The sequence below is a fragment of the Helianthus annuus genome, chromosome 8, assembly GCF_002127325.2.
Source record: "Helianthus annuus cultivar XRQ/B chromosome 8, HanXRQr2.0-SUNRISE, whole genome shotgun sequence".
Lineage (NCBI taxonomy): Eukaryota > Viridiplantae > Streptophyta > Magnoliopsida > Asterales > Asteraceae > Helianthus > Helianthus annuus.
In genome coordinates this window covers 87,733,630-87,759,817 of record NC_035440.2, presented here as the reverse complement: position 1 = coordinate 87,759,817, position 26,188 = coordinate 87,733,630, and the positions used below count along the sequence as shown (strand labels likewise).

Sequence of the window (26,188 nt, the reverse complement as noted above, 5' to 3'; positions counted from 1 at the left end):
ATCATGTCAATTCATTATCACTGTTTAACCTAGACAAATATGTATTTCAAGCAATTGTGCGACCGAGCTTTTAGTGCGCGACTTATTAACAATGCAGGCCACCCCGTGTGCAGCCTAAGTCGGTGTGAGCCCATGTGTCAGGTGTACGGCCCCAAGTTGTGGCCCAACAGCCTTCGGTCCCTCATACCCATGTGCGATTGATCGCTAGTGCTTGGCCCAACTGTATCTATGTTCGTCTAAGATTTGGGCAGCCCGGTTACTAGATAAGGCCCATTTAAATGTGCGACTGAATCGGTTAAATGGCCCATTACACGCATGTGCGACCTCAGTAGAGGTGTGTGACCTGTGGTTTGTGCGACTACGTTATAAGTGTGCGACTACGCATTACCGACTGTGCAACATGCCATACAGGTATGTACACTAGACTAGTATGTGACCAGATTGTCTACAGTTACACATTATGCATTACAGTGGTGTACGAGGTGTGTGCTGGGTACCACCCACCCTTATGTGGTTCCATAATTACCCCATCATACACTATCAGGCAATTAAAAACCAAAGTCTACAAAAACCCTAATTACCTTTTAAACAATAATAAACTATTCCCATTATTTAATCAGATCAGTCCATGCATAAATACTTCTTGATCGTGCACCCTAGTTTCCTCAATGTTAAGATTAATCACAAACAATAATGCCATTAAATCTAACCATCCAATCATAGCAAAGAACCGTATACCACTAAACATCGTACAATCATACACGTATACGATTCTAAATCACTAATTCATTATCATGCAAATCTTCCATATTAACCAACCATTCAATCATCGATGGAAACCATTTATTCACATTCAGTTGTTAATCATATTTCATAAAATTCAAACATAGTTTCTAATGATCATAATCACCAATCACACATCACAAATCCCGCAGATTCGCACATAGCTAGTAACAGTCAATCAGAAAATTACAACAAATACGATTATACTAACCAAGGGGTCGAGGTTGAAGAGGATATGCTGGAATGATGAAGGTTATGTTTTCGAGAAGTAGAGCTCGCCGAAGAAACTGTCATCGCTTGAGTGTTAGACAGGAGGTTAGGGTTACCACGAATTAGAGAAGAGGATGCGTTTACCACTGTGTTACGCACACATAAGGGATTAGTTGGCTGGGCTCTAATGCAGCTGGATTGAAGCAGAGGGGGGGATTCTCGAGGTCTGTCAACGCGAACAAAGGAGAAGTAGGTTTAATTTGTTATTTTATGATGATGAGAGACATAGGATATTACGTATACTTAATTATATAGCCAAAACCTAACAAGTGGGCCGGTCCTATAACACATTAAACGTTAAAACAACTGGGCCAGGTTTGATCAAGGCCCACGCAGAATAGGTTGGGTTCGGTTCATGTTTATTCAGTCCGAGGTGAAGTGTATCACAAGGGTCACCAATGTGGCCCAATGGCTTGCAACCCCAAAAGTGCTATTAACGTTAGTTTAATAAAATTATCATGCACCCTAAACAAATTAATAACCAAGCGAGGAACGTGTAACACATCGAAAAGGGAAAATGAGGAGTTAAGATCAGAAGGTTAAACGTTACTAACCTTAGAGGTTCGGGTTGTCACAGAAAACACATAAAAATGTGTTTTACCTAAAACGCAATGCACAAAAAACACAAATAAATGTCTTATTTCTAAAACGCAATGGCCAGAAAACACTTAAAATGTCTGTTTTCTAAAACGCAATGGACTGAAAACACATAAAAATGTGTTTTAGCTAAAGCGCAATGCACCAAAAACACAAAGAAATGTCTTATTTATAAAACGCAATGGCCAGAAAACACTTAAAAATGTCTCATTTCTAAAACGCAATGGCTTAAAAAAACAAAAGAAAGTGTTCTCTCTAAAAAGCAATGGACTGAAAACACCTAAAAATGTATTTTACCTAAAACGCAATGACTAAAAAACTTCAAAAATGTGTTTTACCTAAAACGGAATGACTAAAAACAGTTAAAAAATGTGTTTTTTTCTAAAACGCAATGGCCAGAAAACACATAAAACTCTCTTATTTCTAAAACGCAATGGACCAATTTCTGGAAAATTATCTAAATTGTCTACGAATTACTGTCTTTGAAATGAGCCAATTTCTAGAAAATTAAATTTTCTGATGCATTTTTATTAAAACAATTTTCTGAAGCAGATCAACCATAGCCAGGGGCTGCCGCCCCTGGGACCCTGCTACCAGGGGCGCTGCCCCCGGACCTCCGCCAAGATTGTAAAACGTAATGACTAAATCAAAAACCCATATCGTAAAAATGAAATTAAAGAATTTCTTATATAGATCGAAACCGATTTCTTCAACGATTGACGAAATTTGAATGATTGAAACACTTATCAGCGATCGAATCAAACGGATCGAGTGATTATCTTCAAAATCACCGAAAAAACGAGATTTTGTATGAAATTAAACTGGGTTTTCTTCAAAAAAAAAGCTGAAGAATACGTTGAATCATTGATTGGTGACGAAAATCGCACTATAATGTAGTGATTATTGAGATAGAAAGTGAAGAAATGGCTGAAGATGGTGGGTTTTGATGTTACTGGGAAGAAGAAGGAAGAAGAAAATGATAAGATTGACTAAAATACCATTCCTCTTTATTTTAAATTTTGTCACATGTCTTAATCCTATTACTTCATATCCTTCCTAGCCAAAATAAACTTTCTATTTGATCATCACCCTTCAAAAACATTGTGTTATTGGTGTATATCTTCTATTTTCAAATCAGATTCTTTATATAGTCTACTTATAAACAAATATTCTTCAAGATATACTTTTAAAATTTTTAATACTACGATGAGTAAACTACCAAATTGGTCCCTGAGGTTTGATCACTTTTGTCACTTTAGTCCAAAACTTAAATCTTTTGAATCTGGGTCTCTATGGTTTCAATTTTGTTGCCATTTTCATTTAAAAGCAAAATCTAATCAAATTTTTCAGTTAACATCCAACTTTTTTGTCCTTTTCTCCCTTTTAATGAAGTGCAAAATAGTCAAACTTCTTTAATTTGTTATAATAAAACATTAAACGACCATTTTGCCCTTTATTAAAAAGGAGGAAAAAAGAAAAAAAAACTGGATATTAACTGAAAAATCTGATCAGATTTTGATTTTGGATGAAAATGATAACAAAATTGAAACCATAGAGATTCAGATTTAAAAGGCTTAAGTTTTACACTAAATGACAAAAGTGATCAAACTCATGTACCATTTTGATAGTTTAGTATGATACAAGCAACATCAAACAATTAAACCTGTACGGATCCAACCCGACCCGAAACCCATAGTCGGAGCCCGATACCCGAACGCACAAACACAATCAACCCCATAACAACCGACTCCCGCAAATAACTCGAAACACACAAAACCTGATTAATCGCTCTTACTTTCAACAATTCTCCACTTTTCCAAAACCCTAAACCCTAAAATTCTCCAACAAACGTCAAAATCAACTCATTCAACGTGCGATCAACGGCTAGTTCGATCCACAGAACCATAATTATGCAACAAGACACCTCAATTTCGTTTACAAAACATCCGTACGTCGAAGATGTTGGTACAAAACGAATGTAAGCGTTTTTCGCAATTGTTTCGTACAGTTTTGTAGTTTTTAGTCGTTGTTATACGTTAGGTTGTTGATAGTTGATAATTATTATAATAATTTTAAATTTTTAATGATATTATGATAATGTGTTGGTGATGTTGGTTATTGTTTGTTTTGGTTTGGTTACAGTAAGAGTATTAAATTCTCGATGTTGTCGGATGCGGATGTGCTTAATATTGGGGAAGTTGAAGTTTATAGCTCGAAGTGTTATGGAGGTGAAGCTGTTACAGGCACTGTTGTGAATGGATTGTTGGATCCACGCATGGTAATTTGTTTTGTTATGTGTTTGGTAATCTAATATTAAATAGTTAGTATTTGTTTTATTATGATATGTTATGCGCGTGGTAAAAATTAGTAAAGAAGAATATGAATGGGCATAGTTGTCAATAGCGGTATAGGCTCGCTGTTAGGGTTGTAGTGATAGATAGCGATAATAGTGACAATTTTTTTTAATAATATTGCAATTAAATATAGCTGTAAAAGTGGATTTTAGGTTTTTGTTAAATATACATGTAAAATAGCGTATATACCAGGGTATTTTGATATAGGGAATATGCCACAGAACAATAATGAAGTTTGAGGAGTGTTCCAATTAGGTCACTAATAAAATTTATTGTTCCAGTTAGATCATTCTACTTTATTTTGGTGTTCTAGTACTAGATATTTTACCTGAATAGCAGGTCATAGTCCTATATGACATTTATTTATGGTTAGTTGTTTATCTTCTTTTATAACTATAATTTAAATGCTTTTGGTATAGGAGTAATTAGTACTTTCTTCATTAAAAATTTACTGACATCTAACTATTTTTCACGATTTTATAAAAATTTTGATAACTTTTTAGAGATTTTGAAAAAAAAAATCACATTTTTTAATGTTTTCGCATTTTTTTTTAACTTTTCTACAATTTTTTAAAATTTTTTTAAATCTATTTCGCATTTTTTCTAAACCATTTGGCATTTATGTGCCATGTCAACAAATTTTTTAAATTAAAAACCTAAATAAATGCCATGTAGGATGGATGACATTCTATTTAGGTAAAATATCTAGGATTGAAACATTAAATGAAACTTGAATGACCTAATTGGAACAAAAAAAATTATGAGTGACCTAATTAGAACACTCTTGAAACTTGGTTACTATTGTACAAAGTTAACCCTTTGATATAATATACATATAAACTTTTTAATTTTTTTTCTAGTGTCTCGCTATTTATAAAATAGCCGCCCCACTATTTATCGCTATTCGCTATGTAACATATAGGTACCTTGTCACTATTCGCCATTAACAACTATGCGAATGGGTAAATATGAGAAGCCAAGAAAAAATCTTATGTTCACAGAATTGTAACTCGCGGAGTGCAAGTAGTAGTTTATCTTATAGGTGTAGATTATTATTATTATTATTATTATTATTATTATTATTATTATTATTATTATTATTGTTATTGTTATTATTATTATTATTATTATTATTATTATTATTATTATTATTATTATTATTATTATTATTATTTTACTGCTATTATTGGTCTCTGGTTGATTAATATAATCAGTTTATAAATAGGTTTACCAGAACATGACGGCACCTCATAGGCGTTTCCGTGCTTCCGAGAAGTTTAATACACGGGTCAACTCAAACATGAACAGTTTAATAATTGGGTTGACCGTTTTTTTGAACTGCGAGTGTTACTATACTCCTATTCCTAAACTATGACAATATATTCTTAATTTTACACCATGCCCTTAATTTCACCCTGAATGGCAAACAGGTTGACCTATTAACTCGTTAAAGTTGAAGGGTTTAGAAAATTACTATTTAGATTTTTGAATGAACATCAAACGGGTCGCCCCGAAACACGACATGAACAAGACACAATTTTAAGTGTGCCTGAGTCAAGGCTGATGTGTTTGACATGAATAATTATATGGGTTGTGTTTCAATTCACTCATTCAACCTGTTAACAGTGAACCTGCCAACCCGAAATCCTTTAAAATTACAAATTTACAATGAGAGATGATTGACACCCCTATAGTGCGAGGAGGATGTTCACCGTCCGACCATTTCTACACAAATTTAGGTCGAAGCACTAACTAGAAAAAAGACAAAAAAAAAAAAAAAAACAAATCAGACCAGCCAGGTTGGTGGGCCAGCCAAACCGTCCACGCCAGCGAAAGCGGTTCGGTGATTTGCAGCTGGTTGAATTTGTTATTTTTGTTGTTTTTCAAACTGATTAGTTTATTTGAAGTAATTAGAAATAGTAAAGATGGTTCATGACATGTTTCAATAAATCAAAAAGTTGTATGATAATGGTAAGCGGCCGATTGCAAGTTTAAACTGTGAAACAAACCGTTAAAAGTGGGTGGGGTTTTTGAACCATAAACCTTGAATTGAATCATATAAACCTTAAACAGGCTGATTTATTTTGATGGTTTGGTCAGTTTTAACTGTAATTAACCTTTTGTCGATAAAGTTTTGAAAGACATGTCGTTTGGTATTTCAGGGTCCTCCAAACAGGCTTAGCACATGCGAGACATGTCACGGGAAATTCCAAGAATGCCCTGGTCACTTCGGTTACTTGAAACTTGCGCTGCCAGTTTTTAACGTTGGATACATATCTCATATTGTGAACGTTTTGAAGTGCATATGCAAGGTAGTGCAGATTTCATATATGAGTTATATTTAATTTGATTTTTGTAATTACCATTCCTTTGCTTTTCCAGTCTTGTTCTCGTATATTGTTGTCTGAGGAAGAACGTGTAGACTATTTAAAGAAGATAAGAAACCTAAAGGATCATTTGAAGAAGGAACAACATAATAAAAGCATAGTTAAAAGGTGTACTGCAATGGCAAGTAGTAAGAAGGCGGTAACATGCTCCAGATGTGGTTATATAAACGGTTCAAAACTTACCCCTTTTAATTTTTCTGTTTCTTGTTTACAATGTGGTTGTTTCACGACTGTTTATTAATAATAAATATTACAGGTATAGTGAAAAAAGCTGTTGGATTAGTGGGAGTCATACATGATCGTAGCAAAATTCAAGATAATACCTCAAGGGAATCAAGTGATGCTACTTCTAAAACGAAGGAGATGAAGTCACCCACGAATTTGTTTTCTATGTTAAACCCTCACAAAGTTCTTAAACTTTTTAAGAAGATGCTAGATGTGGTATAGTTGACTTCCGCTTCATTATTGTTCCAATTTTGGTGTATACATATCGATCATTACTTGCAGTGTTTTGAAAACCGAACCGGACCGGTCGGACCAGGAACCAGACCGGTCGGACCAGTGAACCGGTAAGGAGACCGGTTCGACATCTGGTCTGGTCCTGAAAACATTGATTACTTGTTAATAATTTGATTTTTTTTGTTTGTATACAGGATTGTGATCTGCTTTTCCTTGATGATAGGCCTGAGAAATTCATTTTATCAGTCATACTCGTTCCTCCAATACCTATTCGCCCTTCTGTCAGAATTGACGCGGCAGCAACAAGGTTAACTTCAAGTCCATTTTTTCCATATTTTATTGCTTAATAGCTTAGAAACCCATGTATTACACTGGTTGAATTGAATAAAGTGAGTATTATATAATTATTAATGAACATTTAGGAATTATAAAACGACATTTTGTGACACGTCCCGCAACCGGTTACTTATTTACTAGGTGTAGGTTACAAATATAGGATATAGATAATTACAATTGTAAGGTTAAATAAGGGTTATTGGATTTAAATAACCCTAACAACAACAACCATACCCAATATAATCCCACCTATAGTGAAACTATTGATAGGGTCCGGGGAGGGTAGGATGTAGGCACGCCTTACCTCTATCCCAGGGGATAGAGAGACTGCTTCCAGTGAGAGCCCCGGCTCCAAAAACCATAACCAAGACATAGGCTTCTAAAAAAACACATATATAAGCACGCCACTACTAAAAAAGGTAGAAATAAAAATAATAATAAACACATAAATAAGTAAGTCTTTGTTAGTAAAACTACGACACCGGGAATAGGTGAAAACCTGTAAAAAAATAACTATATCACACCTCATAGAAACTGAAAAATTAAACTCGTAAGACAGGAACCTAAGCGAAAGACCAGGCCAAACTCCTAAAAATCCTTAACCTTAATCCTACGTCTCCACGAAGTTCTGTCCTCGACCATGTCCTCAAAGAGGTGCAAATCTAGCAAATCTTGCCTAATCCGCTCATCCCAAGTCATTTTCGGTCTGCCTCTACTCCTCCTTCCATCTACAGTGAGTGTTTCAACTATTCTCATCGGGTCTGTCGTCTGCCTCCTCCTGACATGCCCAAACCATCTCAATCTCCCCTCCCTTATCTTGTTTGAAATACTAGCAATTCCTAATCTTTCTCTAAAAACCTCATTTCTTATCTTGTCCAACCTAGTGTGCCCACACATCCATCTTAGCATCCTCATCTCTGCTACCTCTAGCTTTCGTGCATGAATTTTCTTGATGGCCCAACAATCTGTTCCGTATAACATAGAGGGTCTAATTGCAACCCTATAAAATTTCCCTTTTAATTTATCAGGGAACCTCTTGTCGCACAACACCCCTGTGGCTGCTCTCCACCTGCACCATCCAACCTGGATACGGTGAGCTACGTCGCTGTCTATCTCTCCATTGCTCTGAACAAACGATCCTAGATACTTGAACTTAGTTGCTTGTGGAACCACCTGGCCCTCAATGGTGATCTGGGTGTCGTGCTCCTCGCCTGCTCCACTAAAATCACAGTAAAGGTATTCAGTCTTAGAGCGACTTATCCTCAAACCTTTGCATTCTAAGGCTACACGCCATTCTTCTAACCTCGCATTCAAGCTCTGTTTACTTTCTTCAATCAACACATTATCGTCTGAAAAAAGCAAGCACCACGGAACTGACTCCTGAATCGACTTTGACAACTCATCTAGGACAATCGCAAATAGAAAAGGGCTCAACGCTGACCCTTGGTAGAGTCCTACTTCCACAGGAAAGAAATCAGTATCCCCTACTGGTGCACGAACACTAGTGTTAGTCTTAACATACATATCCTTAACTAAGTCTACATACTTACTAGGTAACCCTCTATCCTCTAAACTGTCCCATATCAACTACGTGACACACTGTCATACGCCTTTTCTAAATCAATGAATACCATATGTAGATCACGATTTTTCTCTCTATCTAAGCAGTCAATATCGGCGCTATATCGGTGCTATATCAGTTATCGGTCATGGTCTATAATATCGGTCCAAAATATCGGTTGAAATACCGCTAGCGAGAATATCGGCGATATATACCGAGATATCGCCGATATTTTGATATTGTTATCTCGGTCGTGTCAGTGAGAATATCGGTAGGCCCAGATTTTTATGTTTTTCTTTATTAGGCTACCATCCAAATACAAAGCCCAGTTCTTTTATGTTATTTTTGGCCCAAATATTATAACCTTAATCATATTATCACACTTCGCACACCATTAACACGACGACAACTGATGTGCTGAACCCTAATCGTCCCTCCCAAGCTCCTGTGCTACAATCGGATGCCTTGGTTGATCTTGATGAAGACTTCTTTATTTTGCTATTAATATTATATAGGTTCAAGACTTCTAGTGTGTATGTGTGTGTGTATATATATATATTCATGCATGATATTATGAATTACCGATATCTCACCACGATAAACGATATCTTAAATATCCGTCCTTGACCGATAACCGATATTTTTCCGCATTAACTGCATAGCTCTCTATATTTTTCCATCAAAGTTGACCGCCCTGGCATGAAACCAAATTGGTTTACCGTAACCTGGGTTTCTCTTCTAAGTCTAGTCTCAATCACCCTCTCCCATAATTTCATAGTATGGCTTAACAACTTAATCCTTCTATAACTACCACAAGATTGGGCGTCTCCTTTGTTCTTATATAAAGGCACTACAATACTACTCCACTGGCCTTCTTCCAGATTTTAGAATGAGATTGAACAAATTAGTTAGCCATTGAACTCCATCATGTCCCAAGCACTTCCACACCTCAATTGGTATGTTGTCTGGACCCACTGCCTTAGCCCTTCCCATCTTCCTAAGTGCTGCCATCACCTCTCCTTGTGTGATACGCCTACAATAGCAGTTATTTCGTTGTTGTCTCTGTGTAATCGAGTTGTCTCTTTGATGTTGGTAAGCCCCATCGCCGTTGAAAAGCTTGTGGAAGTAAGTTTGCTATCTCGACTTTATGTCATGTTCCTTGATTAACACACGCCATCCTCTCCCTTTATAAACTTCACTACCCCTAGATCTTGCCTCCTGCGATCCCTAGCTTTGGCAATCTTGAACATGTCATTTTCCCCCTCCTTTGTTTCTAGGCGTTCATACATCTTCTTATAGGCTGTATTCTTTGCTTTAGTCATTGATTTTTTTTTGCATCCCTTTTGGCCTTTGTGTATCTCTCCCTCAATCTCACACGCTCAACGTCATCCGTACATCTCAAAAGATCCCTAAAGCTCTTTTGCTTATCCTTACCAAGACTCCTTACGCCCATCTGTCTTTCCTATTGTTACCCCTAGAGTCTTCTTTGCCACGTAAGTAATGGTGGTCGCCATAGCCTCCCATACCCGGTTTGAGTCCCCATCCAGGCGGGCCGATGCTATCGAGATGACCTTATCTCTGAACAGTGCAATCTTGTCGCCTTTCAAATTACCCCATCGTATCCTAGGTCGCATATTCCCCTTCCCCTTAGTCAAAATTTCTCTCATGACTATATCAGCAACAAGTAAACGGTGTTGAGCCACCATCGTCTTCCCTGGTATAACCTTGCAATCCCTGCACCATCGTAGATCACATCGCCTTATTAAAAGATAGTCAATCTGTGTCTTACGTCCTCCACTATTATAAGTAATCAAATGCGAATCTCTCTTCTTAAAAAATGAGTTTATAATACCTAGGTCGTGAGCTACTGCAAAGTCTAGAAGATCCCTACCAGGGTCGTTCCTATCACCAAAACCAAAACCCCCATGTACTGACTGGAAGCCATCACTACCTTTACTAATGTGACCATTAAAATCACCTCCTATACATAATCTTTCATCCCTTGGTATGGCCCTTACAACTGCATCTAAACAATCCCAAAAGTCTCTCTTCTCCTGGACCCCTAACTTGTGGTGCGTAAGCACAAACCACTGCCACTACCTCTCCTCCTAGTACTAACCTCAACACCATAATCCTATCGTTGTGTCGTATCACCTCAACCACATTTTTGTACAGTTCCAAAGCCACTAGAAAACCTACCCCATTCTTTGCCCCATCCGTCCCTTAGTAAATAACCCAACTTTCATCAATTGACCGATAGCACTCCCAACTTTCGATTTGTACCACACCACTCCCAACTTTCAACTTTTCCTTTGGCACTCCCAAACTAACTGAAATTAGTTTTGTGCTAATGTGGCACTTGTGTCGTGATGTGGCATCTGATATGGAATAATTCGATGACGTGGCAGCTGATTGGCAGCTGATTTGGCTTTTTTATGACATGGCATCTGACTTGTCTTTTATGATGACGTGGCAGCTGATGTGGCACTTGGTTGGTTACATGGCATCTGACGTTAGCAAACTGGGTTAGTGCTGGGTTAGTTTGGGAGTAATGTTGGAAAAAAAGTTGAAAGTTGGGAGTGGTTTCGGCCAATTGATGAAAGTTGGGGTTATTTGAATCCAATATCCCGTTAAAAAATGGTAGGATACACACATGTGTAGTTTAAAGAATTATAGAATATGTATATTTGTAAGCTGAAAGTTTTTAGTTAATTTTCACTTGTGTAATTACTAGTTACTTAGTTTATGAGTTTTGGAATGGTAATAACAATAATAATTTTTAGTAAATTTTTAATTGTTCAGTTGGCATCTTATTTGCTTACATTTTATATATATATATATAGGGTAAGGATCATTTCAGAACCATAAATATTACAGAACTCGCAGAACTCCTAATAAACAATCTTTTTATTTATATATTTTTATGTTTAGGATAATTTTATCATTTATTATGTGTATTTTTATGATTACCTACATGTTAAGATTAATTTTATCATTTTTTATATGTAATTTATAATTACACATGTATGTAATCATTAAAATACATATAATAGGTGATAAAAAGATCCTAAATACAAAAATATATATATAAAATGATTGTTTATTAGGAGTTCTGAAAATTCTGCAATTATTTAGAGTTCTGAAATGAACCCAACCCTATTTACTATAGATACATTTACCAAATGGGGGAATAGTGTCAGGTAGCTGGCACTCCCCCATTGGGCCAACGAGTTTATTATTTTATCTCCATTTTTAAATTACGTTTTTGTTCCTGTTTAAAATTACCGTTTTGCTCCCAGCTCAAAATAAAATTACACTTTTTTCCCCATCTCAAAATTACGATTTTGCCCTCAATTCAAAATTACGCTTTTGCCTGGCCCTCCTTCATTGGACCAACCAGTTTATTATTTTCTATCAATTTTAAAATTACGTTTTTGCCCCCAGCTCAAAATAAAATTACGATGTTGTCCCTAGCTCAAAATTACGATTTTCTCTCGATTCAAAATAAAATTGTGGTTTTGCCCCCAGCTCTGAATTACCTTTTCGCCCCCCAGTTCAAAATAAAATTCTGTTTTTGCCCCCAGCTAAAAATTACGATTTTGCTCTCTGTTAAAAAATGTGGTTTTCCCCGTTTAAAAAATTATGATTTCCCACTCAATTCAAAATTACGTTTTGTCCCCAGTTCAAAATAAAAATTTTCTTTTGCCCCCAACTCAAAATTACGATTTTGCCCTCGGTTCAAAATAAAATTGTGGTTGTGCCTCTAACTTAAAATTACGATTGTGCCCTTAGTTCAAATTTATTTTATGCTGTTACCCCAAGTTCAAAATTATGAATTTGCCCATGTGAAAATTTACAATTTTGCCCCTGGTTCAAATTTACAGTACTGCCATCACTTTAGCTTTTGGCAAATTACGATTTTACCCCAGTCAAAAAATACAACTTTCCTTCAGTTAAAAATTACAATATTGCCATTGTTTTAGTTTTTTTTTTTTTTTTTTTTTTTATCAAAACTATAAAAATGTTTTGTTTTAATTGGTTGACTCGATTTAATTGTTTTTCGTATCAATGAGCTGCCTAACACTCGCTCATTATTCGGCCATCGCCCCGCAACGCGGGCGGGGCATCCACTAGTATATATATATTTGAAAAGTTAAATTTTCATTAAAACATAGACGATTACCTACTAATGGTAGGTAGACGGGCAACAAGCTGCGCCTCTACCCCCCTTCTAAATAGCAAAACCTGAATATATATATATTACATTTTGCAGCAATGAGAATGACATTACCGTATTATTGGGCAAGGTTATACAATCAAACGCTGCAGTTCGTGAAGTGTTATCACAAACAAGTGCATCTAACCAATATCTGGTATGCTTTTGTTCTCAGTCCCGTTCAAATAGAAAAAAAAAAAAAAATTTAAGTTGATTTTGTTCAAATAGAACGAACACGGCCTCTGGTATGGTTTTTTTTCTATTGAAACACCCTCTTATATTAACTCTGCTTTATTTTTTAATGATGATTTTGTAGAATATTTGGGAGGACTTGCAACATAAGGTTGCATTATATATAAACACTGATGTAAGAGTACCCTCATCTTGTGCTCTTGAAAAACCAATGGCTGGTCTTGTTCAACGTCTGAAAGGAAAGCAAGGTCGTTTTCGTCAGAATTTATCTGGGAAGCGAGTTGAATATACCGGCAGAACTGTTATTTCTCCTGATCCTAATCTAAAGATTACAGAGGTATGGAAATTCAAACCCGTTTATATGATAATGGGTCAATTCGTGTTGCATAGGTTTGATAATATTATAAAACAAACTAAATAATTTATTTAAAAAAATTGAAAAAAGGTTTCGCATGTAGGCCCGACCCATTTTCACACGCAGACCAAAATACAGTTTTAACGTGTTAGTCGATCTGCCACAGCGCAACCTCTAGAGTGGACACATGGCTAGGGCTGCAAACGAACTAAATGTTTAGCGAACAGTTCGTGAACTGTTTGGCGGGAAGTTTGTTTGTGTTTGTTCGTTTATTAAACAAATGAACACGAACAAGAAATTTCGTTCGTTTAGTTAAATGAACGAACATGAACAGAGGCCGTGTTCGTTCATTTATGTTCGTGAATGTTTGGTAACGTGTTCATTATGTTCGATAGTTCATTAGTGATTTTAGTTCTTATATTTTATTTAAATACTTCTAAATTCAGACAAATAAAATACTTAATAATTGTTGTGTATTATAAATTCTGTTCATCAACATTTCTTTTGTGTTCGTTTATTTCCATTTATTTGTGTTCATGAACATTAGTTTGTGTTAATTTGTGTTCATCAACGCTCGTTTTTGTTCGTTGCCTAAATTTAACAAACGAACACGTTTATTTCCTTAACAAATTGACACGAACATAAAATCTCGCTCTGTAAGTGTTCAAGAACAGTTTGTGAAATGTTTCTTAACAAACGGGTCTTGTTTGTGTTCGTTCGTTTCGTGTGCAGCCCTACATATGGCTCTTTTGACTTGTGATATTGAATGATTTTATGAGACTTGATTTCTTATGACGAGATTATTATCGTTCCAGGTGGCGATTCCGATCTTAATGGCGAAGATTTTGACATACCCGGAGCGCGTGTCATATCACAATATCGAGAGACTGAGGCAAGCGGTGTGTAATGGTGCGTCTAAGTACCCCGGTGCGAAGCATATCAGAAAACCAGATGGTACCTTGCTGTCCTTGAGTATTAATGCTAGGAAGCGTTTGGCTGATGAGTTGAAATTCGGTGACGTAGTTGACCGGCACTTAGTCAATGGTGACGTTGTCCTTTTCAATCGACAACCGAGTTTGCATCGTATGTCAATCATGAGTCACAGGGTGAGTTTAGTCTGATAGAACTTTGATTTTTAATAAAAGTTTCTGATTTTATTAGTATTATTATTTGATAATTTTATTATGCAGGCAAAAATTATGCCTTGGAGGACATTAAGATTTAACGAATCTGTTTGTAATCCATACAATGCTGATTTTGATGGTGATGAGATGAATATGCATGTGCCACAAACCGAGGAGGCCCGAACAGAGGCTCTAACGCTAATGGGGGTAATCATCTCTACAGAACACTTGACTTAACGTATTTTTCCATGCACATTTCATAATATAATATTTATTCTTTATAAAATCCAAATTTATATGTTTTCCGACGTAAGTTCAATATATATCAAACATGCCTAAACGAGTATTATACAATTCAAAGGAGGAGATATGTAATTTTAAGCGTTTAGAAAGACGACGCGAACCTAACACGAAATTTGCGGGTTTGTGCTTAGTCTAAACGGGTCGGGTTGGCTGGTTGACCCATTTAACCCATTTATATTATATTATATTTTTTACAATATGATTTATGTCATAAATTAAATTGGGTGTGTATTGTATGACATAATTATAACTTAAAGAGAAATTAATAAAATTTTATAATTTAAATGTAATTGTATTACATACATCTGTATATTTTGTAGTAAATTTTAATTTTAATATATTGATTTGCAGAAAAAAATAAAAAAATAAAAAAAAAAATCGGATTGAAGAGGTCATGTTCGGGTTCATATGTATGACACGATTTTCGGGTTCGGGTTTGTCAAAAATTTTCAGGTTCGGGTCGGGGTGAACCCAACAGCCCAACCCGTTTAGCACATGAAGAGCTTTGTTTAGAATTTAGATTATTTGTGATATGACATATTATTGTTGTTATTACTTATTACCGTTATTCTCACTTAATTTTTTTTTTAATTATGCAGGTTCAAAACAATTTATGCACACCGAAAAATGGGGAGATTTTGGTTGCATCCACTCAAGATTTTTTGACATCTTCGTTTCTTATAACGAGAAAAGACACATTTTACGATCGCGCTTCATTTTCACTAATGTGTTGTTATATGGGTGATGCAATGGATATACTCGATTTGCCAACTCCTGCTATACTTAAGGTAATATTGTTTTTGGATTTTATATGCTATGACGTGTTTAATATACGTTTATTCTACTGTTTATTTTGCAGCCGATAGAGCTTTGGACCGGTAAGCAATTATTTAGCGTATTGTTGCGACCACACGCAGATATGAAAGTTTATTTGAATCTGACTGTTACGGAAAAGAGTTACTCCAAACCGAGTGGAAAACGGGTCAAGCCTTATGAGACAATGTGTCCTAATGACGGATATGTTTACGTTCACAACAGTGAACTTTTAAGTGGCCAGCTTGGAAAAGCTACTTTAGGTCCGTTTTCTCTGTCTTCCAATAATTTAATGTGACAAAACCGGATGGGGTTGATGGAGGTGGACTGTAGTTGTTATAAAAGTGAGGGGTATTTTAGTCTTTTCAGCAAAAACTTAACGGTATATTGGATGGGGTTAACGAAGGTGGACTGTAATTGTTACAAAAGTGAAAGTACTAGTACTGTTTTGGCAATTTTTAAACTAATGGACTGTAGTGGTTATTTTCAACAAACCACATGGACGAAAAACGTAATTAACTCTTTTTAATATTTAAACTACTAGTACTAGTACCGATAATGCTATTTCAGTAACAATGTAGGTTGACCGTTGACTTTTGACTCGTTTTTCCCTTGACCCAGTTTCTTTTTTAGTTTAGTTTTTTTTTTTTTTTACTTTTACCTATTTGACCAGATAGAGATAAAAATAGCCCGAGTTGACTTTTTTATAAGGAAATCAATCATACGTGATATAGATTCTATCAATCATACGCATATTATCTGCATGGAGTTCGATTCTTGTTTAGATATGTTTCAATAATTACAATAATTATTATCTGAAATCTACAGGGAATGGAAACAAAGATGGACTCTACTCGGTTCTTCTTCGGGATTACAATATGCACGCCGCTGCTGCATGTATGAACCGATTAGCAAAACTAAGGTACGTTTTCTCAGCACTATATCACTCATTGAGTTAAAGATTCGTGATTAATGATTTTTTTTTTTTTTTTTTTTGATGAAGTGCACGTTGGATAGGAAATCATGGATTCTCAATTGGAATTGATGATGTTCAACCTGGAGATAATTTGAATGACAACACGATAAAAATCATTTCTGAAGGCAATAAAAAATGCGATAATTTCATACTCAATTTCAATAAAGGAAAGCTCAAGTTGCAACCGGGTTGTAACGCTGCCCAGACCCTTGAGGCCGAGATAACAGGTGTCCTAAATAAAATTAGGGATGAGACTGGAAAGGTAAAGCACCGTTTGTTTTTTAATCAAGTACAAATGTTTAAAGCTTTTGTCTGTTAATTATCTGCTTCAAATATTGACTGTCTATTTGAAACTAAAAGATAATATCTAATGCATAAGGTGAAGAAACAGAAGTAAATAAATAATTATATAAGCAACAAATTCGATTGTAAATAATATGCATTTTTATTAGTATATGAAACAATTTCAAAAGGGATATTGAACTAAATTTCCCTTCTCCATTTTGTAATGTTCCCTTCTTAAGTGATTATTAATTTATAAATAATGAAAGTTATTGATTCTTTATAGGTTTGTATGGAAAAATTACATTGGAGGAACAGCCCATTAATTATGTCTCAGTGTGGGTCAAAAGGATCTCCCATCAATATTAGTCAAATGATTGCGTGTGTTGGTCAACAGTCAGTTGGAGGTCAACGTGCGCCCAATGGATTTATGGACCGGAGTCTTCCCCATTTCCCCAGAGACTCAAAAACCCCTGCTGTATGTTTCTGCTATTAACAAAGGTCATGTGCCAATAACGTAGTGGTGGAGTGGTTGGGGAAAGACTTGGTGTTCCTTGTGACCCAGGTTCGACTCCCACTCTCCCCATTATTTCTGCGGCATCCAGGTGAAGGGCGAATACGGGTGGCACCGGTTCGTCTTGGATGGGAGGCGAGGTTTTACCGATTATTCCACTGTCGTGCCTTCGGGCGGGTGGAGGTCAGGTTTCCGCGCATGTGGGAGAGCCAAGGGGCTGGCGGCAGTCGAGTAGTCGACCTTGGCCACAACACCCGGTGTCACGGTGGCTGGCACGTCGTTCCTTGCCGTTCAAAAAAAAAAGTAACAAAGGTCATGTAATTGATTGTAAAAAAATAGGTTGTAACTTTTACTTTGTTCTCTTTTTCTTTTTTATTTTTCAATGCAGGCAAAAGGGTTTGTGGCAAATTCGTTTTATAGTGGTTTGACTGCTACTGAGTTTTTCTTCCACACGATGGGAGGACGAGAAGGGCTTGTGGATACAGCAGTAAGCTTCTAAACTTTAAACAAAGAACGAGTAAAATACCATTTTCGTCCCTGAGGTTTGGCTAGTTTTGCGACTTTCGTCCAAATGTTTGTTTTCCCGTATCGGGATCCAAAAGGTTTGAAATTTTGCCATTTCTATCCGTCTCGTTAACTCCATCCAATTTTTTACATTAAGTCGGATATTTCTGTCTTTTTTTGTTAATTTAAAGGGCAATTCGGTCTTTTTCAGAGGTATTCGGTCTTTTTTACATGAAGTGAAAAAGACCGAATTGCCCTTCAAGTTAACAAAAAAAACAGAAATAACCTTGACTTAACGGAGAAAAATGGATGGAGTTAATGAGCCGGATAAAAATGACAAGATTTCAAATCTTTTGGATCCAAATGTGGAAAAACAAACAATTGAACGGAAGTCACAAAACCAGCTAAACCTCAGGGACGAAAAAGGTATTTTACTCAACAAATAATTATTCAGAAGTTGTACCATATGGAAACTAAGGATAAAATCTTGATAGTTTTGTGCCCTTGTTATTACTTGATGATAACATATGTAAGTTCTTTTCGAAGTTCATCAACGTTAGTACTAGCACTTACTAGATTTTCTGTAAACGGGTAAACCATCAAATTTTTGTATTCATATTTAATACAAGCTAATTATAAAATTCAAAAAAAGAAAAGGACATAAAGGTCCGTGGGTTGGTCTAACCCGACTCGTTTCACGACAGGTTAAGACAGCTGACACGGGTTATTTGTCCCGTAAACTGATAAAGGGATTGGAAGATCTATCAATTTACTATGACAACACAGTACGGGATGCTAGTGCGTGTATTGTTCAGTTTACCTACGGTGGTGACGGGCGTGACCCTTCTCAGATGGAAGGAAAGGCTGGTTTTCCTCTCAATTTTGACCGGTTATTGATGAAAGTCAAGGTTTGACTTTGACCCTAATTTCACTTTGATTATATCAACCCCATTTATCAAAAAACTAATAAGGTTTTATGACAGGCTACATGCCCTGCTGGGCAACATAAAGGCATATCTTCTTCAGAGATACGTCAATTGGTCAATGAACATCTTTCAATGCACGATATGACTCCAGAAGGGGGTTGCTCTGAGGACTTTAGGATCAAACTGAGACAATTTATTGAAAAATATGCCGCAACGTTAGAATTCACTAAATTAGCACTTCAACCGCATGATGGACAGCTACATTATGAACAATCTGAAATTATAGAAAACGTTGCTCAAAGCATATGTGGCATCACTTCTCAGCAGCTTCAGGTATATATATATTAATAGGAGTAAAATGCCATTTTCGTCCCTAAGGTTTGGCCAGTATTGCCACTTTCGTCCAAAGGTTAGTTTTTCCGCATCGGGATCCCTAAGGTTCGAAATTTTGCCATTTTCATCCGGCTCGCTAACTCCATCCATTTTTCTCCGTTAAGTCAAGGTATTCCCGTCTTTTTTGTTAACGTAAAGGGCAATTCGATCTTTTTCACTTTATGTACAAGCATTTAAAATACCCCTGACCGAATCCGTTAGACCGAATCGCCCTTTAAACTAACCAAAAAGACGGAAATACCCCCGACGTAACGGAAAGAAATGGATGGAGTTAACGAGCCAGATGAAAATGGCAAGATTTCAAACCTTTTGGATTCAGATGCGGAAAAACAAACCTTTGGACGAAAGTCACAAAACTGGTCAAACTTCAAGGACAAAAATGGCATTAGTCAAAAGTTTTGGTTGTTTACCTATTTATTATATTTGTATGTAATTTAAGAATTATATGGAGTACTTGACTACGTTATTCTATATATCAAAGTAGAGGTGACAATCTAATTATTCTTTTTTGTTTTCGATGTTAAAACCTTCATAAAAATAGGTATTCTTAAATACATGTACCTCACGTTACCATCAAAAAAAGATTGACGCTGGAACAAATATTGGTGCAATTGGTGCTCAAAGTATTGGAGAACCCGGAACACAAATGACGTTAAAAACCTTTCATTTTGCTGGAGTTGCAAGCATGAGTATCCTTTTTCTTAATCGTATGTTGTTTAAATTTTAATCATAGTACGTACTTTTATTCTTACTTGTGGTGTATAGAGTTGTGTACTACTTAACTCTTTGATAGATGTCACTCTTGGGGTTCCTCGAATCAAGGAAATATTAAACGCAGCCAAGAAAATCAGCACGCCTGTCATTACTGCAAAACTTAGATCTAACGATAACGTATCGTTTGCTAAGCTGGTCAAAAGTCAAATGGAGAGAACTCTTTTGGGTCAGGTTAGATTTTGTTTATTTTCTTCAAGTTTTACATAACTAGTAAATTGTCCCGCTTGTCGGCGTTCGTTTTTTTTTATGTCAAGACGTAGATCACCTGAAAACGCACATAAAAATAAGTATGAAAACATATTATATTTGACCGACTCATTTCCGGAATTTACATCAAAGCGTAGACCAACCGAAAACGTAGATAATAATAAGCATAAGTACATATTATATTTGACCCGACTCATTTACGGGGAATTACGTAAATCAACTTGAATTTATACCCACACGTAAATAAAATTAAACACATAAAACTAGATTACAAAGTCTTTAGAAAGTTAAAGGGGTTGTAAGTGTCAATGCTGAAAGTTGAAGGGTAAAAGTATACATAACTACAAAAAGACAAAAGAACATATCATATTTGAGAAATGTAATCATATTTGAGAACATATCGATTAAAAAGTCTGTAGAAAGTTAATGGATTGTAAGTGTCAATGCTAAAAGTTGAAGGGTAAAAGTATACAGAAAGACGAAAAATAGTCAAAGTCATTTTTCACGAATGTTGGTAATTGTAATACATATAAATGTAAGCATTAGATTGATATTGTGAAAATATTGATTTCCAAATAAAATACGTCACAATTTATTATTTTAAAAACTTAGATAAAAAGTGTGTTTGCGGGTCAGCCCAACCTCATTCGAGGCCCATTTTGACCCGTACAAAACAACATGCTACCCTACCTGACTCGCCCATCTTGCTTATGTCTAGTACTTCGTCTTGCATTGGTGCAATGATTAGCACATGCGCCCATCATATGAAATGTCGTAACAGATATCTTTGTTATTTAATATAGGTTGCAAAGAGTATAAAGATTATACTGGGAAACAGATCCGCTTCTATTGTTATTAGTCTCGACAAATCAACAATTCAAGCCCTACAACTCTCTATCGATGCGTATACTGTGAGGGAATCGATACTAAAGACTCCTAGAATCAAACTCAAAGAACACGTAAGATTTGTCCAAGTAGTTTTTAACTTTTTATATAATTACTGATTTACCGCAATGATTTGTTTTACGTGCAGCATATCAAGGTTTTGGATGCTCGGAAACTTGAAATTAATCCTCCATCTGACCGTAACAAACTTTACTTTGATCTTCATTCGCTCAGAAATAGGCTCGCAACAATTGTTGTTAAGGTACAAACACATTGAAAGTAACTTATTATCAAGTTGATTCGGATTATGATTTATTATTATAGGTTAAAGGAATCAAAAGTTGCATGAAGTATTTTTTGATAAATCACATCTCATTAGTCATATTATTTAGAGTAAAATGTCATTTTTGTCCCTGAGGTTTGACCCATTTTGCGAGTCTCGTCCAAAGGTTTGTATTTCCACATCTGGATCCAATAGGTTTAAAATCTTGCCATTTTCATCCAGCTTGTTAACTTCATTCATTTTTTTCGTTAAGTCAAGGGTATTTTCGTCTTTTTTGTTAACTTAAAGGGCAATTCAGACCTTTTCACATTATGCACAAGCATTTAGCATAATGTACAAGTATATAAAAGACCGAATTGCCCTTTAGGTTAACAAAAAAGATGAAAATACCTCTAACTTAACGAAGAAAAATGGATGGAGTTTCGAGTCAGATGAAAATGGCAAGATTTCAAACCATTTGGATCCAGATGCGGAAAAACAAACACCTTTAGATGAGAGTCGGAAAACTGGCCCAACCTCAGGGACGAAAATGACATTTTAGTCGATTATTTAAAGTTATATTCTTACAGAAAAAATGTTATTTTGTAATCATATGTGATACAATAGTTATGTATATAAATACTGGACAAAAAGTGTTTTGGTCAACCGATACATTTTTTTTACGACAGGGCATTGGTTCGATTGAACGTGCGGTGATAAACAAAAGGAAGGAGCAGGACAAGTTTAACTTACTTGTAGAAGGGTAAGTATTTAATCGAATTTACTTTTTCGACAATTGAAATCCGTTGATCTTTGTACTACTTTTGACGGTATATTAACGTTATGGAAATACGTGTTGCGTTCAGAACGGGCCTCCAAGCGGTTATGGGCATGGAAGGAATTAACGGACATGAAACGACAAGTAATCATATTTTTGAAGTACAAAGCACGCTCGGGATTGAAGCTGCAAGACGGTCGATTATTAAAGAGATCCAATACACAATGGAAAGTCATGGAATGAGTATTGATATTCGACATATGATGCTTTTAGCTGATGTCATGACATATAAGGTACATTCCTCTAATACACCTTTTCTATTATAGAACATTATTAATTTTGGTAAATAGGAAGCGGTTGGAAAGTCCCCCGAAGTGTATTTTAATGCATACAACTTTGTAAATAACTTTATTCAAAAAGTTAGATTTTAGTTGACATAAGATCATTTTGTAGTTCTATTTTACACTAAATGTTTTCTTTTAACTTTAGAAGGTTTGCATTAAAAAAAAGAAAAGAAAATTATTTCAAACCATAAAATAATACCTACTTTGACCAAACCTTTGTAGTTAATATCGGTGGGATATCGGTTATCAGCCCTCTACAAAATGTCGGTGTCAAATATCAGTCCGGAATATCGGTTCCGATATAATCGGCGATATTGACCGATATTTGGCCAATATTGACCAATATTTGACCGATATTGTCCATTACTTTGGATGCCTTGGTTGATGTGGACTCTGAGGAAGATTTCATGGCTTACGATTAGAACATGTTTCAAATATTGGCGTTTTTGAGATTTGACTTTTGACTTTTGACTTTTGATATTACTATTAATATTATATTATATTATGTTTTACGTTTTATATATGTGTAACTATAAATTCTGCATGATATTAAAATTACCGATATCCCACTGCGATAACCCATATCTCAAATATCGGCCCTTGACCCATATTTGATTTTGGACCGCCATAACTGAATAGGACCAAACGTGTTTATGTTTTTACTGAAAAAAACAGATTTTTATTGAAACTATATACTTTTTAAAAAAAAAAATTGACATATTAATTTTATGTAAAAAATAAAACTTAAAGAGTGTCAAACCTGACTCAATGTGTTTCAGCCGGCACAGAAAATTACCAGTTTGACACATTACCCAAGCCACCTGACCCATTCATTTTGCCTCTGTAATACTTTTATGTTAATAATGATCTTGTTGCTAAAATATTCCATTTAGTTTTTATTCTAACTTATTATTTTTGGAATTGTGATTAAACAGGGGGAAATTCTGGGGATGACGAGATTTGGAATTCAAAAAATGAAAGAAAGTGTGTTGATGTTGGCTTCGTTTGAGAGATCACAAGATCATCTTTTTAACGCTTCTGTGAATGGTCGAGTAGACACGATTCAAGGTGTTAGTGAATCTATTATCATGGGCATACCAATGCAGACAGGCACTGGAATGATTGGAGTTAAACAAAGGTACACTTACAAAACACACACATATAGGTGCTCTTTTAATACCCAATCAGTTTTTTTAGTAAAATCTCATTTTCGTATTTTCGTCCCTGAGGTCTAGCCACTTTTGCGACTTTCGTGCAAAGGTTTGTTTTTTCGCACCCGGATCCAAAAGGTTTGAAACCTTGCCATTTTCATTCGACTCATTAACTCTATCCATTTTTTAACGTCAAGTCAGGGGTATTTCCGTCATTTAATCTTGTCATTTTGATATAATAAATAAACTAAACAAAAACCTAAAATGATGAAAACACCCCTGACTTAACGTTAAAAATGTATGGAGTTAACGAGTCGGATGAAAATGGCAAGATTTCCAACCTTTTGGATCTAGATGCAGAAAAACAAACCTTTGGACGAAAGTCGCAAAAGTGGTCAAACCCCAGGACGAAAATGACATTTTACTCTTTTTTTTGAACGGCAAACTGTAAACCACATAAGCATAATCAGTTTTAAGTAGACAACAGGTACATGTGTTTATGCGGTTCTCACAATTTTCTACTTAAATTTGGTTGTGTATTTGAACGACTTTTTGTCGCTAATGTTAATATTAGATATGTGTGTGTTGTAAAGTTGGATCATATTCATATGATATTTGTTTGCAGGGCTCCTCAATATGAGCTGAGCAAGGGAAGACATTTGATTATATCATAAGCTGGTGGTGCAGAAAACATCTAACTAGACGAGATACATATTTTTTAACACGAGATTCGTAAATAGATTTTAGCACATATGATATGATAGAAGGGGTATCATTGCAAGTTTGGTTTTTTAGCTGTGTTACAATATTTATTATTATTATTATTATTATTATTATTATTATTATTATTATTATTATTATTTATTAATTAGTTTATAATTATGTGATCACATTCTGAAACACAATGGCTTGAGATTCATAGACACTGTTTCAAAGCAGTTCTCAAGCCGCTTTGTCCAAAATGGTGAGACGCCAATGAAGACGACGATTGTGAAGTGTTGCCGTCACTGCTTGGTAAACCTGAGTGCTTCCGGGAAGATGGAGAATGAACATGAGAAAGGAACATGCATACGGGTAGCTTAATTGGGGTGTTGTCAAAAAGCCACTTTTACAGCTCAAACTAATAAAAAAGAATTAGACATGTTAGTTGTGTTTCTCGCATTAAAATGCTTTTACACCTTTGTAATATTTATTTGAACAAGCTGACACTGGACGGTGTGGAGGGGCATTAAGAGGTTGTAGGGGGCGTGGTAAAAGAATACGGGGTGTAAGGAGCTTGAAAGGGGCTTTTTTTTAAAAAAAAAAATAAACAAATAAAATCCAACCAGTCAAAACAAACCTAAACACCATCCACCAATCAAGAGCCGTCACGTCACCCACATTCTCCACGCTGGTGGAATTCTACAAGCCTTCCCCTCCATGCTACAACCAGGGAGTGGCACGAGGCGGTGTGCCGGCGTGGTGGAAGCCTCCACACCACCATAACACTGTCACACCGCTTGGTCTAACAAGTGAGCTCATATCTACTCGAAAATTATTAAAAGTTCGGTAAAAACCAATTTTCGAAAGCTAAAATTAGCCCAACCTAGTCACGAGTTATTTGAACATCCTTGATTTTTAACTATTGACTGTTTATATTGGGTTATAATTTAAATATAAAAAAAATGTGAAATATGTGTATGTCCTATACTAATTTGCAAGTTATGTCTTTTAATTTTAATATTTCTTTATTGGAAAAGTTACTACATTTTATTTTATGTTCTTTAAACTAATTTTAACTTTTATCTTAAGTTTTAAAGGTGACAATTGCCCAGCTCCCAAGTAGATAAATGATTTTATTGTAGGTAAATGATTTTATTGATATATATATATTTTTTGAACGGTAAATTTGGATCACTGAAGGACCACTGGAGTATTATCGTGCCACCAGCGGAACCACCCGATCATATCCATCTCAACTAGGCATAATGCCTATACACCAATTCAGGAGGAAACCCAATAAATATGGGAAAAACCCCCTTGTGAGAATTGAACCCAGGACCTTTTGGCCCAAAGTTTTATCTCACCCCTAAGATACCACTAGGCTATAAAGCCATGTGCATTTTTTATTGATATATTCATAGAGGGTATTTGGGGTTGAGTTTTGAAAATAGATTATGCGTTTTGAATAATCAGAATCAGATAATTAACTGTAACAAAACGTGATGTTGAAAGATAGTGTTTGGATTTGATTATGTTGTTATTTGAGTGTTTGGCAAATATATATTTAAAAAAATAAACAAGTGAAAATCCTTTTCTAAACGCAAATAATCAATTTTTGGAAAACTGCGTTTTGTTGCAGTGGGGGGGGGGGGGGAGCTGGTTTTGGAAAACTGCGTTTTGTAACTTTCTAAACGCAAATAATCATTTTTTTAATTTTTTACCCAAACACTCAAAACTAAT

General features: G+C 35.6%; 1 protein-coding gene across 1 annotated transcript; it reads left to right on the top strand.

Annotated features, from left to right (window-relative positions):
- The first annotated feature begins 3,377 nt into the window (after positions 1-3,377).
- Positions 3,378-24,591, top strand: LOC110873393 (DNA-directed RNA polymerase III subunit 1). Its single transcript, XM_022122311.2, has 26 exons — positions 3,378-3,628; positions 3,793-3,928; positions 6,167-6,316; positions 6,387-6,561; positions 6,648-6,832; positions 7,045-7,157; positions 13,021-13,120; positions 13,280-13,492; positions 14,326-14,616; positions 14,701-14,841; positions 15,537-15,725; positions 15,797-16,013; positions 16,579-16,672; positions 16,754-16,988; positions 17,295-17,486; positions 17,911-18,009; positions 18,731-18,934; positions 19,010-19,285; positions 19,887-20,034; positions 20,139-20,290; positions 21,130-21,285; positions 21,360-21,473; positions 22,163-22,236; positions 22,340-22,544; positions 23,531-23,733; positions 24,372-24,591. The coding sequence occupies exons 1-26, from the start codon at positions 3,561-3,563 to the stop codon at positions 24,418-24,420; spliced, it is 4,179 nt and encodes a 1,392-aa protein (XP_021978003.1). The 5' UTR covers positions 3,378-3,560; the 3' UTR covers positions 24,421-24,591.
- The last annotated feature ends 1,597 nt before the right edge of the window (positions 24,592-26,188 follow it).

Excerpts from the sequence above, each read along its gene's own strand:
- LOC110873393 (XM_022122311.2), top strand. The coding sequence starts at position 3,561 with ATGCAACAAGACACCTCAATTTCGTTTACAAAACATCCGTACGTCGAA. Across the intron at positions 14,842-15,536 it reads AGGCTCTAACGCTAATGGGG|GTTCAAAACAATTTATGCAC; the intron begins GTAATCATCTCT and ends TTAATTATGCAG. Across the intron at positions 16,673-16,753 it reads AACCGATTAGCAAAACTAAG|TGCACGTTGGATAGGAAATC; the intron begins GTACGTTTTCTC and ends TTTTTGATGAAG.